This window comes from Pelmatolapia mariae, linkage group LG18 (assembly GCF_036321145.2).
Source record: "Pelmatolapia mariae isolate MD_Pm_ZW linkage group LG18, Pm_UMD_F_2, whole genome shotgun sequence".
NCBI lineage: Eukaryota > Metazoa > Chordata > Actinopteri > Cichliformes > Cichlidae > Pelmatolapia > Pelmatolapia mariae.
This window is the reverse complement of record NC_086243.1, coordinates 1,138,083-1,154,637: the sequence shown is the minus strand read 5'-3', so window position 1 is coordinate 1,154,637 and position 16,555 is coordinate 1,138,083. Positions and strand designations below refer to the sequence as shown.

The following is a 16,555-nucleotide window of genomic DNA, read 5'->3' as shown; positions in this document are numbered from 1 at the left end:
GTCTGGACTGCCTACAGGGACGTAGCTAGCTGCAGGTTTTCAAGAGTGCGAAGCCAAGCTGCAAATGGGCAACATTTATCACAAGTACCTTTATTGATAAAGGAGGCTGAGGAGTAACTAAACAGCTGACGCAATGAGCAGGAAATGGACAGGTGAAGTGGCGGGTGAATTAATCAAGAATGTCCTTTGGATGAAACACATGCAGAAGGTGAGAAGCCCAGACTTCCCTCTCCTCGGCCACCTCCTCCAGCCTTTCCGGGGGAACACCAAGGTGTTCCCAGGCCTCCTCACCCTATCTCTAAGCAGAGGCCAGCCACACTTCAGGGAAGCTATCCCCAGCAGGGTGAACTGTTCCCGCGATCTTCTGCTCATGGGGGTCCTTTGAATTGCTCTTTGTCTGGTTCCTCACCCAGGACCAATTTGCCATGGGAGACCCTAGCAGGGGGCAAAACCCCCTGACAGGGGCCCTTGGATCCTTCCAGAGGTGTGTCCCTGGGATCCCTGGGACACACAAACCCCTCCACCATGATAAGGTAGTGATTCACAATGGGGGAGACAACATTATTAAACAGGACATTATGTACAAGTTTTTAATTGAATTGCTTACGCAGATAAGCTACACAAGAACACCATTGTGTGTGTAACAGGAACAGTTTTCAGACAAACAGAGAATGTTATTGTCTCCACACTTTAACAGATAACTCACACACACGTGAGAAGCAGCTGGGCTTGACGTTTCAGTTGTTGTGTTACTCTCAACAACACACCACCTCTGTCTTACTTCAGATTCAGATTAGTGGGTGACTCTGCTTTCAGCTACTTCTGCCTGGACTCCAGAGGTTACTGCAGAGTACTGGGTTATTAAAGGTTACTTAAACTGGCTTCAGTTAAGCTCTCATAGCCTCACACTGGTTAATGTTGTGATATTATCATTTACATGAAGTAAAAATATTCATACTCATATATAAATACTTCTCACCTCACCAACACTATTGTGCGCTATGTGCTCATTATACCACGCATGATTATTGACCACAAACCTCATCTTTAACACCAAAACATGTGAGAAGATAAAAAAAACTACACCAGTGAGGTCAGGAAAGCCTCATGATGTAGTCTTTGCATTTCACATACAAACACTTCTCAATGTGTTGATGCCAAGAAACAGTTCACTTGTGGTCCCTGAGCAACATGACAGTGAAATGAATTTCACCTCATGGCACTATGATCACTAATGCTTACTGTTAGTCTTCATCACAACACAAATACACAGTAACGTGGTGTGTGGCTGACTTCAAAATCAACACTGATCAAAGTTCAATGTCCACCAAAACCTCTTCATAACATCCCATTATCTCCATTGTTTCCTCCTTTCATTTTGTGTTGCTTTTTAACTGTTTTGTATTTAACAACTGCAAAATCTGATTTTCACCCATATACATAAATATTTACTGATTTATGGTTTATGTCAACATCTTGTGTCTGTGGGAAAGCTGTTAAATAACCCTGTTTATATCATTTCTTGGAAGAAAAAGCCTTTCTTTTTTATTTGTATTGACTTTAACTAGAAGGTACATCAAAACAAACACACACAGATGAGTGCAATGTTATTGATTTATTATCTGTTTGCACTTGTACAAGTCAACAAAGACACATGTGGACTGTCCTTCAGTTCAATGAAAAACCTTCAGACTTTAAAGGGAATGTGATCTGTTCCAATTTACTCCAGTGGTGTGACTTCCATGTTTGCTTTATTGTGTTTTTCTTCTTGCAGAAAGGTAAATGCATTTAATACAGCATGGACATAAATACTGATTTACCCTCTTTCCCCGAGCACTTAGACTGTGGCTCACAGTGTGTTTTATTCACAATATAAAACAGCCAAGAGTGCTGTTTAAAAACCAAACATGGTTTTTGAATGAGCAATCACAGACACCTTCATTGTGCAAATGAGCATTCCTTCATATCCTGAATATATCCTCAGTTATGAACTAAGAAGCTTATAATTCATGTCACGTAAAATTATTTGCAGCTGCTTCTAAATTTGATATTTAGATATTTATTCTCCAACTGATCTTTCTGAGTTAACTAACCAAAGTATCAATGGGTCTTTACACCACATCCCGACATTCTAGGTCTACAGATGTTCACTGCACCAATTAAAATTATCATTATTAAACAGCATGGCTTGTAATAATGATACTAAAAAGGTAGCTGCATGCTAGCATAAAGGTCAGCGCTGGCTGACAGCATTAGAGAGTGCCAGCAAGAGCAAATTCCAAGGCTGGTGGACAGTAAATGATTCTGATTGCAGCAATTTGTTCACTGATAAAAAGGCTGCCCGCAGCAACTTCAACTCACATTGTACAATTTACATATACCAGAATATAAATACAGCAGGGAAAAGAATGGATGAATTGATGAATGCTAATGGTAACACACTGCAGTGATAAGATAAGTAAAGAATTTCTCATGTTTCATTTGTTTTGTTTTGTCTTTCCAAAAGCCTCTAATTTTTAAACTGATAACCTAACTTTCATTTTTATATTAACAAAAAAATTATATATATGTCATAGCAATGGTTACCTGGAAGGAGTTTACATTTATCTGAGAAGAAAAGAAAGAATGAATCTGAGCAGTGTGCACAAGGTTTCTGAACTGTCTTATTGTGCAAAAAGGCAAAAGACACTGAGGTCCTGTGTATGATGTTAATGTTCCCTATACTTTAGACCATGTATATAATCATAAGTCAGTGTCACAGCACAGTGAATTCCTTTTATAACTGACTGCTTGGATTTTAGAAAAGCTCAGAAATTTGCTTTGGCAAACAGTTAATAGTAGTTGGATCATGAGTTGGATTAAATGCATACCTGGATCAAACATGAAAGCCACCCATGGTCAGTACTATAAATGCATTTGTCTCTCAAATATGTCTCCAGTCTGTCCACTGGAACTACTTATCATTTTTAACAAACTATAAACTAGATTCTTTGAAGCCTTTCGCAAAGGCTCTACCCATGTGTGCAACATATGTTCTTCAGAAGCAATGTAAAGCAGAAAAAACATTTATATGTAGTTATGGATCTTCATTAAAACTGTATAATATATACACTATTTACAATATGAACTTTAATCTCTCTGTCTAAACACAACAGAACCTATTGACTGGATTTTAGTTTGTACCTGAAGTCTATATCATACGTAGGCTGAAGGATACCCAGGCCAGCACGGGACTGGTCAAGAGGCGGGGCTTTGATACCAGGGTCTAAAAGTTCCATGTCAAAGTAAGACAGAACAAGAGTCAAGAACTGTTTGATCTCATACACAGCGAAAAATCTGCCCGGGCATTTAGTGACCCCAGAGCCGAAGGGCATGTAGAAGTAACGCAGCCGCCGCCCACTGCGGTAGAAAGTGGTTTTCTCCTGACCCTTGTTGTCCAGAAAACGGTCAAACTTATACTCCTGCAGAGTGAAGAGGAGAAATAAATGAAGAACAATAAAAAATGCAGTAATTTCTCGGTGAAGAGACTTTTCTTATTTATAACCCATCCGGCTCTTACATAGGGATCCTCATAGATTTCAGGATCATTGTGCAGCAAAGGCGGATACAAGGCTATGACATCATCTTTCCTTATGCGGTAGGCTTCTTGGTTATCAAGGTGAAGGAGGAAGTCTTCCTTGGCAACACGCACATTCATAGAAGCACTGGAAAGACGCATGGCTTCTTTAATGATGCTGTCTGTGGACATCAAGGAGACAGACATAAAGCGAATATGTTAATGCTAAAATTCTGAACACAAGTCTTTTAATTTAACAACATTAGTTATGTCACTTTTTCTTCTAGTGATCTAATGACTGGGTAAAATAAGTAATCTCACCCAAAACAGGCATGTTGTCCAGCTGGTCCCTGGTGAGGTTCAGTGAGGGGTCGCTGGGGTCAACTGTCTTACCAGAGTCGCCCAGGATTTTCTGCACTTCCTTGTGAGCAGCTTTCATAGCATCTGGACTCCTGCGCAGAGGTACAAGCTCTTACTGTGTGTATTTCTTTCACTATTCTGTGCTTATATCCTATATTATTTTTATTGCAATAACAATTAGTTTTCTGCAGTAGAAGTTATTGATATTAGGCTGCGTACTGCATTTTAAATTAATACATTTGTTGTGTTTGAGACAGGAGTTTATGGGAAAAAGAATATTTGAAAAGCTGCTCAATTTTTAATATTTAGTCATGTGGGATGTATCACATCACATATTGTCCAGCACATGTAGATTTCCAATCTAATCGAGTCTTTGGCCCAAAACAAACAAAAATATGTAGCCTGTGCAAAGGCATGGTCCATGATAGTACATATGAGTGTAGAGGGTAAAATTTCATGTTCATGTTAGGGATCGATGTAACACTACAACGTACATCAGCATTACTTTTTATAATAAGTATTTCCTTAGATAGTCGGAAACAACTTACCTCCATGCAATACAGGAAAATTAGTTTTTTATTGCATGTAATGAGACATATGACATAACTTAACCATAGGTACCCTACTTAGGATCTGTAAAAAAAAAAGAGCTGTGCTCTTGGAAATAAACTGCACAGTGATTGGTCAACAAGACTTTGTGATAAGGTATCAAGAATACTGCGAAGTCTTGATGCATGCTCAGTCATCAATGTAAGGAAAGCTAATTCTGTTAAAGCTAAATCTGGTGGGAAACACATTTCATCTCGCCATTCAAAAGTCTTCAGTCTGAGCTGACTGCAGGTTTCCCCATTGACTAACAATGTCAAAGGTCAATTTCATGATAAGAACTTAGTGATTCAATGTCAATAACACTTATCAGTTCAGTTCCTTATCGATTCTCGTATCATCCTTATTGGGTTTTCATTGGCTCCCCTTTGAGAGTGACCACCATCGCTAAGAAGCATATCAAGAACATTGCATTTGTACACATTAATTACATGCTGTGTGGTCATATGTTCGGGCATGTTGGAGGTGTTCCCCTCAATCTGTGTTGAAAATTACACATCTTACACTGAATGCTTTTCTTAAAAGTAATGCAGTATTTTACTTAATTACTCACAGGAGAAAGTACTTTCATGTTACTCTGTCTCATAATTACCATTTAACAATGTGAACCTGTTGGCTACAGTCCTACAAACCAAGTTAAATCCTCATCCTAATTTCAGTTCAATTAAATTAAATTCATACTGCGTTAAATCACAACAATAAGGTGCTTTATATTGTGAGGTAGACCCTACAATAATACATACAGAGAAAAAACCAACAGTCATGACCCCCTATGAGCAAGCACTTTGGCGACAGTGGGAAGGAAAAACTCCCTTTTAACAGGAAGAAACCTCCGGCAGAACCAGGCTCAGGGAGGGGCGGGGCCATCTGCTGTGATTGGTTGGGGAGAGAATCAGGACAGACTTTCTGTGTCATGCTGTAGACTGTGCTGCTATTTTCCTCCTCTGACACATGAACTGAAATCAGCTAATTGTAGCGTGATTGCAAGAACCAATAAGCAGGATCTACGGGCAGGCAGAACAGTTCCAAGGAACTGGACTACTGGGAACTGGTTCTCTACAAGAACCATCCATAATCTATACTGTGCAAATAGTCATGGTGAGCACTATTAAGCTGAGGACAGAGAGCTGCAACGCTCTGATTCTACCCAATCAGAGCGTTGCAGGATGGGGAATGATGTACCATCAGGCCCCCTCCTCGATTCAGAGATGGTCATTTTCTTTTCACATGAATGACTGACGCTCAGACCAGCCTACATCCTCATTATTGAAGCAGTGACATGTAAGGGACCACTGATACACATCAGGGCTTTTTTGATATGATGTTTTTCTGCTTCCCTGGCTGCTGTGTCTGTAGAGATGGTGTCCCTCTATGTTGTAGTGTAATTATGATACTGATTTGTATGCACTGGTTTTTCGTACACATAACCTTTTGAATGCCCCTATTACTGATTGAAATTTCACAGCAAAACAATGTCCAGATGAACAGCATCAACTTTCTGGTAATGTCCTGCTACTGTACCATTTATTGCTGTATTTTTCTAATTATTTTTGTTATCGTGTGATGTTCGTACACAGAGTAAAACTCTCGAGACTGATTAGCCACACAATTTGATTTACTATTCCTTATGGCTTTTCATGAGACAGCCCATTACCAGCTTACCTGATCATATAAAAGAGACTCCAGAAGGTAGCAGGCAAGGTGTTAGCCTGTGAGGCCCAGAGCAGAGCAACATGGGTCCTGGCTTTGCTGATGTCATTGAAGGTAGATAAGGAGTCATTCAAGATCATCCTCATGGAGATTAAATCAGACACGTTCTCTCTCTTGGACAGGTGTTCAGCATGCATGGTCTTAGCTAGGTTCTACATAAGAGTGTATACAAAAGAACATTCAAACATATTAGAGGCTGAAAATGTTACAAATGGCTCAGAGGGCTTTGGCTCTGACAGTGGTAGGTAAAGCCTACTAACCTCTCGGGCACTGTAGGCACTTTTGAACACGTGAATAGGCAGCCCGGCCACAAGTGCCGGGAAGATTTTGTCAAATTCTTTGAAGTTCTCCAAAGCATTGAGCACCAAAGCTTTCTGGGCTGCCTGCCGAGCCTGACACTTGTCTTCACCAAGCTCTTTACCAAACAGAGTTAGGTAACCAGATTCAAACATCACCTGAAGAACAGCAGAGCACAAACTTATAAATGACTTTTTCAAGGGTTTTTTTTACTCACATATGTGGCATAAATTGGGTCCCACCTTGAGTAGAGAATATAGGTGTAGGACCTTTGTAGTGACTACATCATGACTATTCAAGAGAAAATGTATCTTCCAGTGGCCAATGCTTTCACTCTAAATTCAAGTTACTGACCTTATAGCAAAAGGCAAATATGCCGTCCACCTGCCAGTGGTCCTTGCTTGGGCTGAGTGTATCTGATTTCAGCATGACATCCTGAAGGTGCCCCATCATTGTCTCAATAAGGGAGGGAAGAGCCTCCCCCTGTAGTGTTTTCAGAAACGTCTGATGGAGGTTCTCTGTGGTGTGGCCATGGCGGGGATCAAAGCTGTCGTGACCAAACGCCTTGTAAAGAAAGAAGAGCTTCAGGACTATCGAAAGATCGGCCAATAGAATGAGAAAGTGGATCAAGAAAAGTGTCCTAATAGACTGTATGATGTAGTCATATAATATATCTTTTATAATAAAAGATCAAATCACGTCATAAAATTACCTTGACAGATGTAGCAAAATGGAACTTCCTCCAATCAAGGTGTCTTCCCTGCCTGATGACTGAATGGTAAGAGAAGGGGTCGCATAGGAAGTGGATGTACCTGCCTGCAATTTTGCAGGTGAAAATGTGACCGTACTTCTTCTGGCGGCTGCGGAGGAATTGAAGTGGGTTGGCCCCGAACTGGAGAGCACAACCTAAGTAGGGGATCAAACCATTTTCAACTGCTGGCTCACCTGGTTGCCTGAGGACAATGACAAGAAAGAGATCACAGAGATAACTCACTTTGTTGGATCTCAGTTGTCTGGATCGAATTCTGTAACTTCAGGATAAAAACCCTTTCATTTGTGTTAGTCTGGCATGTGTGTCAATGATTTCTGTAAGACTTCGGCTGCACTGACGTCTTTAGGCTGCACTGACGTCTTTAGGCTGCACTGATTTTGGCAGCAGCACAAATTGTGCATTTCATATAGTTCAGCTAATTTAGTAATAAATGAATATCTCCGTATTATTAAGAAGTCATTATTTTACAAATACAGGTAAGTGTAAAGTGAAATGTTCAAATAAAACAATGAATCAGAGTAAAATGTTGGCTGCATCTTTTTCCTCCGAGGAAAATCAATCTATTAGTTTGACGCTGAATCGCGTTCCAACATCAACAACAATTCCAAAACTTTGCAAACCTACAAATCAGGAATGATTGTTGACATAGTTACATAGCAGTCACCTCTGTGTTACTCATTTATTTGAAAATAATAATCATTCTTCTTGTGTATTTCTATTAAAAAGGTTTCTTCAGCCTTTTCCATCTAACCATATAGGATTACAAACATGCATCGACTCAGCTACAGGCCAGCATGTGACACACTTGCACAGAGATATTTACCTAAAAGCATCAGTCAAACATTTTTATGTGCTGTAAAATCCTGATATTCCTATCAGTGTTTAATTCAATATATGCAGAAGTTAAGTAATATACTCAAGCCCAAATTAAGATTAATGTCTTTCCTTACATCCTACATGCTCTTTCTTCAGTCTTACCTGCGTCTTATCCCCACAGCAAGCCAGAGGAGGCAGCAAAATCCCACAACAACTGCCCAAATCAGAGCAATGCTTATAATCATGCTGATGATGGTAGAAAGATCCACACAGCCGAGCCCACCCGTCCCTGCAGAATATGTGAGCAGCTTGTGTGCTATTGAGAGTGACAGTTGTGTGAGAACAGCAGCAGGTTTTTTTATACTTCCTTTGAGCCTCTGGGTGGGTCTGATGATGTCATCACCAGATACATCTCATCAAGGAACCAGTTAGGCGTTTTCATTGTGCAAGATGTTTACTTAACATAAATAAATAAGCAATGAAGTTATTAAGTTAATTTTATAAAGAAGAAGCAAAATTATTTTCTTGGATGTGTGTGGATTTTTGTTTACATGTTGTATTTATTTTGTGCTGTCGCTAAAAACAGCTCTCAAGTTAAGTTAAAAGTCTTTTATGATACATTTGTTTTTAAATTTACAGAAATTTTGCAAGAATATTTCATATTTACATTTTACATGAAAACTTCAAACAGCAATTTCTTAGAAATGTACTGAATAAGTAACATGTTTATATTTTCTGAGAAATAGGATTCCAGGTATACTTTGTGTGTGTGTGTGTGTGTGTGTGTGTGTGTGTGTGTGTGTGTGTGTGTGTGTGTGTGTGTGTGTGTGTGTGTGTGTGTGTGTGTGTGTGTGTGTGTAAGAGATGGCCTTGACCGGAGTCCATGGACAGTGTTACCTGACTGTATCCTGATAATGCATCTGGATTGATAAATAGATTCAAGGTCACTTCTGTGCTCCTGATGTGTGCGTGTCTGTTTGTGTGCATAATGAAAATTTCTTTTGACTTTGCATGGCATGTGCTTTCTGTTGAGACTTGCAGTTGAGCAAGAAGTGATAACATCTGGTTCATCAAGAAAGACAACTAAAAGAATAACAAATAAAACTGAAGTATATGCATTGTTGCACAGTGTGCCACCGAGCACGTTAGAGCGATGAATCAGTAATCTATCTGGAAATACTAACAAGTCTCAACAAAGCTTTACTAGAAAAAAATAAAACAACATAGTAAAGTAACATACCTGAAACTGCAGCCGTAAGCCTGATGGGTTAGTAACACCCATGCTTTAATGTACAACCCCCCAAAACTATTATTGTTCAACTCGGGTATCAAAAAGTTGGAATGACATGCAAAATAAAAACAAAAATCAGGGATTTCCAAATTTCATAAATCCATATTTAATTCATGATATAACACATGTTTATATAGAAATGTTAGGAATTAACTTTGTAGTTGTGCACATTCATTCCTGTCTGATCCCTCCCAGATTCAGTAAGCTTAAGTGATCAAAGTACCTTCATCTTATAATACAATAAATACTGCAGGGATAAATACATGGATATGTGTTTTGTCTTTCTTGTGCACTTGTGGGTGCAAAAAGGTTGAAAAGCACAAAGCCAGATGATCTGTTAGCTGTGATCTCTCTTTGAATAAAGTGTTTGTCTCAGTTCAAGGTCTTCAGCGCATGTTAATAACATTTTGTTATTTGTTTTTCTTTTCTTTTTATAAAATTTTCATCACAAGATTTTACCTGCACTTATCATTTTTACCAAAAGAGATCAAAAGAATGGAAAAGAAGAAAGTACTAAGTTTAAGGGCCAAAACACTGGTGCACATCAAACGCCAAGAGAAAACTCCCTTGAGTTTCTTAAGAGTCGTCTGGGCAGCCTGGAAACCCTAGCAAAGCTGGGAAGTTGCAGAATGGCAGATAAATATGCAAAAGGAGTAGCATAACAGAGTGATTCTGAAGGCTGTGTCAGTGACTGGCATAAGGTCCAGCTGCAAACTGCATCATTGACAAGACAGCGCAGATAAGGGTTGCAGGATACACTATAGTGATAAAAACAACCTGACAGAGACGCTCAGTCACAGCCAGACTTAAGTACACAGCCTTTGATGAGCAGATCGCTTGCACGGATGTGGCAGCAAGCCCATAGACTCGGCTCCACCTAGGGGTGGAAAAAAGGTGGATCCACTCTTCACACCACCTACAACTGAAGAGAGAAAAACAAAGACACAGGTGTGTTCCAGAAGCACCGCCTGTCTTCTTTTCCTAGCCTCGTTTCCTTGACCTTGATGACATTAAAGTCAAGGAAAAGAAATCAGGAGAACTGATAAGGACTTGGGAAAAGAGAAGAGCCATTCTACAGTTGGAACTGCCGTACACTCATCTCTGTTTAACAATGTGAAGACTGAACAGAGTGTGAAAATCAATGGCTGGCATTTTAAATAAGGAACTTTTAATGCATGTCTGCAGCAGCCAAAAACCTTCCTTTGAAATTAAAAAGCTTTTGAATTTACAAAAGAAGCTCAGTGTCAGTTTTGTGACTGTAAGTTTTGAATACACTGCAAAAGTTCAAACTCTTGCCAAGTATATTTGTCTAATTTCTAATCAAAAATATCTCATCACACTTAAAATAAGACACAATCAGCTACAGAGTAACATTTCAGTGAGATTAAGGAACTTGTTTTTAGACAGTGGATCTGGAGAATTTTCCCTTGTTCCATTGGCAGATTTTTTCCACTTAATAGAAGATATTTTTGCTTCAAATAAGTGAAAAAAATCTGCTAATGGAACAAGGGAAAATTCTCCAGACCGCGTGGAAAGCGGCAGCAGCACGACCGGTGATGATGTGGTGTGGTGGATGAATCTGGACGTGCAGGCCGAGCAGCACACAGACGTATCTGAAGGCTCTTGGGAGGCTTGGCTGGTGGCAGGAGCACAAGGCCAGATCAGGCAGGACCAGAGAAGGCAGGATCAGATGGTGGCATGGCAGCCGCAGGCGGTTGATCTGGCGATTGAGCTGTAGGTGGAGCTGACAGCTGGACAGATTCTCCAGAGCTGCCAGCAGAAACAGACAGCGGCGTGGAAGCCAAGGAGTGTTGGACCGCTTCACTGGCGCCCCAGCAGAAACAGACAATGGCGTGGGAGGCGTGGAGTGCTGAAGCGGCTCCCACTCAAGTGGATGAGCAAATCACTGAGCAAATGATTGAGCTAGTGACAGAAGTAGTGGTTGAAGTGGTGGTTGAGCTGATTCTCCAGAGCCTCCAATACAGGAGACAGGAACAGGTGCTGGCACCTGCTGGATACTAGCTGCTCACACACAAAGAGTAGGTCAGTGTTGGGTAAGTTACTTTAAAAAAGTAATTAATTACTAATTACTAATTACTTAGTCAATATTGTATTTAAAATACTTATCTAATTACTGTGTCAGAAAAGTAACTTAATTACTCAATAAGTAATTTAACTAAATACTTTTTAAAATCCCTATAAATCTTGAGTGGACAAACAATAGAAATTAAACTCTTAAAATAATAAATACATGTTTTTTAAAGACGTAGACTCTACAGTACGCAGCGGTAGCATGTCTTCCACAATGTAGCCTGCAGTCATTTTTTAAGCTCACCTTCAGACGCTTTCTGTGCTGCTGAAGTAAAATCACGTTTTGCCTGCTTAGCAGGAGTTGCCGCGGTGTTATCCATGGATGATGAACAAGGATCACTCAGAAGTGTTCGTCTATGCTCTGTGTCAGGCGCTTCAGTAGATTACTCGTGCTATTAACAGCGGCCGATAGTTACTCTACTTTTTCAGTGGAAAAGTAATTTAATTATATTAAGTATTTAGTGTTATATTCCCATATATCATTATGATGTTGTTTATTCTATTACTCTCGTTTTCTTCTGCTTGTTTTCTTTTTTCTTTCTCAACAGGTGATCCAGGTGATCGATATATGTATTTTTTGTCTGCTTATTTTGTTGGTTTTTGTTTTTTGTCCTTTATCCCCGTCCCTCTTCTCCGCTGTTTTTTTTGTTTTTTGTTTTTTTTTGTTTTTTTTGTTTTTTCCCCCCTCTTTCTTTCTCCCTTTTCTTTTCCCCTGTCCCGTATCTAGCAAGTAAAAAAAATAAAATAAAATAAAATAAAATAAACAATAAAAGGTAAATCAAATGGACCATTACGGCAAGGCTGGGATGGTCCATTTGATAAAGTAAATCCGTTGGGCATCTTTCTTCGCCTTTAGACAACAATTCTGATGGCAAAAGAACCAAACGGGACAGGTTAAAAAAAAAAACGAAAAAAAACCAACAAAAAACAAAAAAAAAAACAGCGGCCGATAGTTTTTACATATTACTGTAATATTCTTGTCTGCTTGTTTCAGAAAAGTGAAGAGACGGGAATATGTCGGTTTCATAAAACAGCCACACGCTTCAGCCGAGTCCGACATCTTCCGCTTTAGAATACGACTATGCAGCAAACTGGCGCGAAATGCCGTGCAGCTGCACTACAGCCATGTTAAAGCAGCAGAGTTTACTTCTACATTTAGAAGATAAATTATTGAAATTAAATAATGATATTCAGCGAGTTTAATTATTTTACAATGTAATGGAACTACATTGTAAGTAACTGTAATTAAAATACCTAAAAATGAACAGTATTTAGTTACTCTACTTTTTCAGTGGAAAAGTAATTTAATTACAGTTACACCCAACACTGGAGTAGGTGCAGAGGTAGGCTGTGTCCTGGCTGGCCTCACCCTGGGAACCGGCAAGGGTTTTGGGGGCACACCAGACACCAGTCATTCCCACCTGATGAGTAGGTACAGGTCCAGGAGTGAGCTGGTTCCCAGCCGCCCGCATCCTGAGAGTCAGGACAAGCATATGCAATTGAATCCTTTTCCTGTTCACAAAAACAGATAATCACAGTGGGTATGCTGGCTGCAAAGAAACTCATTCTTTTGCAGTGGCGGTCTCCTTCGGCCCCGTGTTTTAAGAGGTGGCTTAATGAGATGGTGTCTGTGGCCAGGGTGGATCAGATAAGATTTGACAGAAAATAAAAAATGGCACGTTTTTGCACGATTTGGCAGCCATTTCTAAAATTCTTAAAAATTAATTGATCTTAATCTTATACCTCCCCCTCCATGTGCACCTCCCCATTTTATTTATTTATTTATTATTGTTATATACATATATATATTTATTATTTTTTTTCTAATTTTTTTACCTCCTCAGTTATTTTACTTTTCATTTATTTGTTTTTTTTGTCTCCATGCTTACAAGTCCACATATGCTACCTGTAGTAATTGTTTACTACATGAAACTTGGAAGGATTCGACACTGGCGTGACCACAGTGCACACGTCTAATGTCGCTCACAGTGGTCCACGAGATCGCTCAGGGAGCTTGTGTGTTCGCTCAGACACATGAAAAATTAGAGGGAACATTGGGCACAACCCAGCTAAACATAGAAAATAAAAAAATAAAAGAGTCCGTTATCGATCTACAAGCCCGTAGCATGCGAGACAACCTTGTGTTTTCTGGTATTCCAGAATCTGCCGGAGAGGACGCGGAGGCAACGGTGAAAAGCTTCATTAAAACCCACCTGAAGCTGCTGGAGGACACCGTAAAGAACATCGACTTCGATAGAGTTGGGGGGCGTGAGGTCGCGGACCGGGAGACCACGTCCAATTGTGGCCAAATTCGGTCAATTCAAACAGAAGGAACAGGTGAAGAGTCGCAGCATGCTCCTGTATCTTTAACACTAATGCACAAGAATTATACTACGCCAAGTAAAAACTGGAGATTTAATACATCACTGCTTAAAGATGAAGACTTTATTAAATATTTTAAAAAAGAGTGGACTTCATATTTAGACTTTAACGACACTCCCGGAACATCTGCTTCTGTTCCATGGGAAGCAGGGAAAGCTGTGATGAGAGGTAAAATAATTTCTTTCTCATCACATAAAAAGAAAGAAGAAAACAAAAATATTCAGGAATTAGAAAAAAACATCAAATCCTTAGAAGAAGCCTACGCGTCCCACCAAGATCAAGAAATAATGAACAAAATATGCAAAACAAAACTAGAATTAAATGAAATTATTAATAAAAAAACAGAATTCCTAGTACAAAGACTTCGCTTGCAGAATTTTGAACACAGTAACAAATCCGGTCGATTTCTAGCTAACCAGTTAAAAATAAATAAATAAAAAACAACTATATGTGCTGTTAAAGATCTATCGGGGAACACAATATACAAAAATCTACCATGTCGACCAATCAAAACATGGCATTTAGTTGTTAAGAAACGGGAGGAAGTTTTAGGAGTGACGGCGGTGTTTTGAGATGTGAGAGATTTGCAACGTTTAGCGCAAATCTTGTGTAGTTAGTGTGTAGTATAGTCAACAGTTTTGTTGTGTGTGTCAGAACAATGAGGCGACTGCTGAATGTTACAGGTGTTACAGGAGTGATACATCTCCTGTTGTCAGGCCTGCAGGTATCAGGCTGTTGTTCTCCTTTATCTCATAGTGGACAGAATTAAATGAAATTATCAATAAAAAAACAGAATTCCTAGTACAAAGACTTCGCTTGCAGAATTTTGAACACAGTAACAAATCCGGTCGATTTCTAGCTAACCAGTTAAAAATAAATAAATAAAAAACAACTATATGTGCTGTTAAAGATCTATCGGGGAACACAATATATGACCCTGGAAGAATAAACAACATTTTTAGGGATTTCTATGAAACTTTATATTCACCACAAATAAACCCATCTAAAAATGAAATTGATCAGTTTCTTGACAACGTAAATCTTCCAAAATTATTAGACACCCAAGCAATGGCACTGGATTCGCCACAGACGCCAGGTGAACTCCAGGAAGCCCTGATAAGTATGCCCAATAATAAGGCTCCAGGTCCAGATGGCTTTCCTGCAGAATTCTACAAAGAATTCTGGACAATTTTGGCACCAGTATTCCATGGAATGTTGCAGGAAATCAAGGAAAATGGCAGACTACCACCAAATATGAATTCTGCCAACATTAGTCTCCTGCTAAAACCAGGCAAAGACCCTTTATTTCCCTCAAGCTATCGTCCAATATCTCTCATAAATGTAGACCTCAAAATAATCTGCAAAGCTCTCTCAAAGAGATTAGAGAAAATAACCCACTTCTTATTTCATCCTGACCAAAGGTAGGCACTCCTCAACAAACACTCGTAGATTACTTAATTTAATAGACTACTCATGCAGTAAAAACATTGAAACCATAATATTGTCTCTTGATGCAGAAAAAGCGTTTGACAGTTAACTGGAAATCTTTATTTGCAACTTTACACAAATTTGGTTTTGGAAACTCTTTCATAAACTGGATAAGAATATTATACAATTCTCCAACAGCTTGTGTCAGAACAAATGACCAGACATCCTCCAGCTTCTGTCTCCTGAGGGGCACCAGGCAGGGATGCCCACTCTCCCCTTCACTTTTTGCAATTTTTATCGAACCACTAGCAGCAGCATTTAGACAGGCTACAACAATTATGGGCATAAAATGTAAGAACGTAGAACATAAAATCAGTCTCTATGCGGATGATGTGTTGCTTTTTCTGCAAAACTCACAAACCAACCTTTCTGAGGTAATTACTCTAATAAACTGGTTTTCAAGAGTTTCAGATTATTCAATTAACTGGTCAAAATCTACAGTTCTTCCCATTAACTGCTCCTTCCATAACTCTTCTTCTGCCCCACTACAATCTGGAAATATTAAATATTTAGGTATTAATGTTTCTCCTAAGCTTTCAGACTTAACTAAATTAAACCACATCCCACTTCTAAAGAAAGTAGAAGGCGATCTGACTAGATGGAAATCTTTACCCATATCACTCATGGGAAGGGTCGCCGCTATAAAAATGATGATCTTATTTTTAATGATCCCTAACAAACCATCACAAGATTGGTTCAGATCTCTGGATTCATATATTTCTAAATTCCTTTGGAAAGATAAACCCCTGCGTATCAGCTTAAAAACGCTACAAAGAACTAAGGATAAAGGAGGATTAAATCTGCCCAATTTTCAACAATACTTCTTAGCCAACAGGCTTCAGTACATCTCAGGATGGTTAAAACGTACCTTCTTAGATGAGCCCTGGCTATATGTAGAACAAGCACTATGCAATGATCTAGAGATTTCAGACCTACCATTTATCAGCTCAAACATCAAAAGACATGAATGCTTCAAAAGTGTCAACATCAGCTCTTCTCTGACAGCATGGTGGGAGTTTCTAAAAATAACGGAGTCTTCATTAATCCCATGCAAACGTACACCTATCTGGAATAACCCTGACATATTACAAAACAATAATATGATAAATTTTCCAGAATGGAGTTGTAAAGGAATTACATACTTAGAACATATATTAGAGGGAACAGAATTTATTCCATTTGACAG

At 39.2% G+C, this 16,555-nt stretch overlaps 1 protein-coding gene across 1 annotated transcript; it reads right to left on the bottom strand.

Moving 5' to 3' along the window:
- Positions 1-1,607: 1,607 nt before the first annotated feature.
- LOC134616834 (cytochrome P450 7A1) lies at positions 1,608-8,423 on the bottom strand. The gene is made up of 8 exons (XM_063461874.1): positions 8,280-8,423; positions 7,242-7,482; positions 6,884-7,093; positions 6,493-6,687; positions 6,185-6,384; positions 3,878-4,008; positions 3,560-3,738; positions 1,608-3,461 (listed from the first exon to the last, which is right to left on the bottom strand). The coding sequence occupies exons 1-8, from the start codon at positions 8,360-8,362 to the stop codon at positions 3,159-3,161; spliced, it is 1,542 nt and encodes a 513-aa protein (XP_063317944.1). The 5' UTR covers positions 8,363-8,423; the 3' UTR covers positions 1,608-3,158.
- Between the last annotated feature and the right edge of the window lie 8,132 nt (positions 8,424-16,555).

Coding starts and splice junctions, on each gene's coding strand:
- LOC134616834 (XM_063461874.1), bottom strand. CDS start 8,362: ATGATTATAAGCATTGCTCTGATTTGGGCAGTTGTTGTGGGATTTTGC. Junction 6,385..6,492: donor GTGCCTACAGTGCCCGAGAG/GTTAGTAGGCTT, acceptor ACTCTTATGTAG/AACCTAGCTAAGACCATGCA. Junction 4,009..6,184: donor AGTCTCTTTTATATGATCAG/GTAAGCTGGTAA, acceptor ACCTCTGCGCAG/GAGTCCAGATGCTATGAAAG.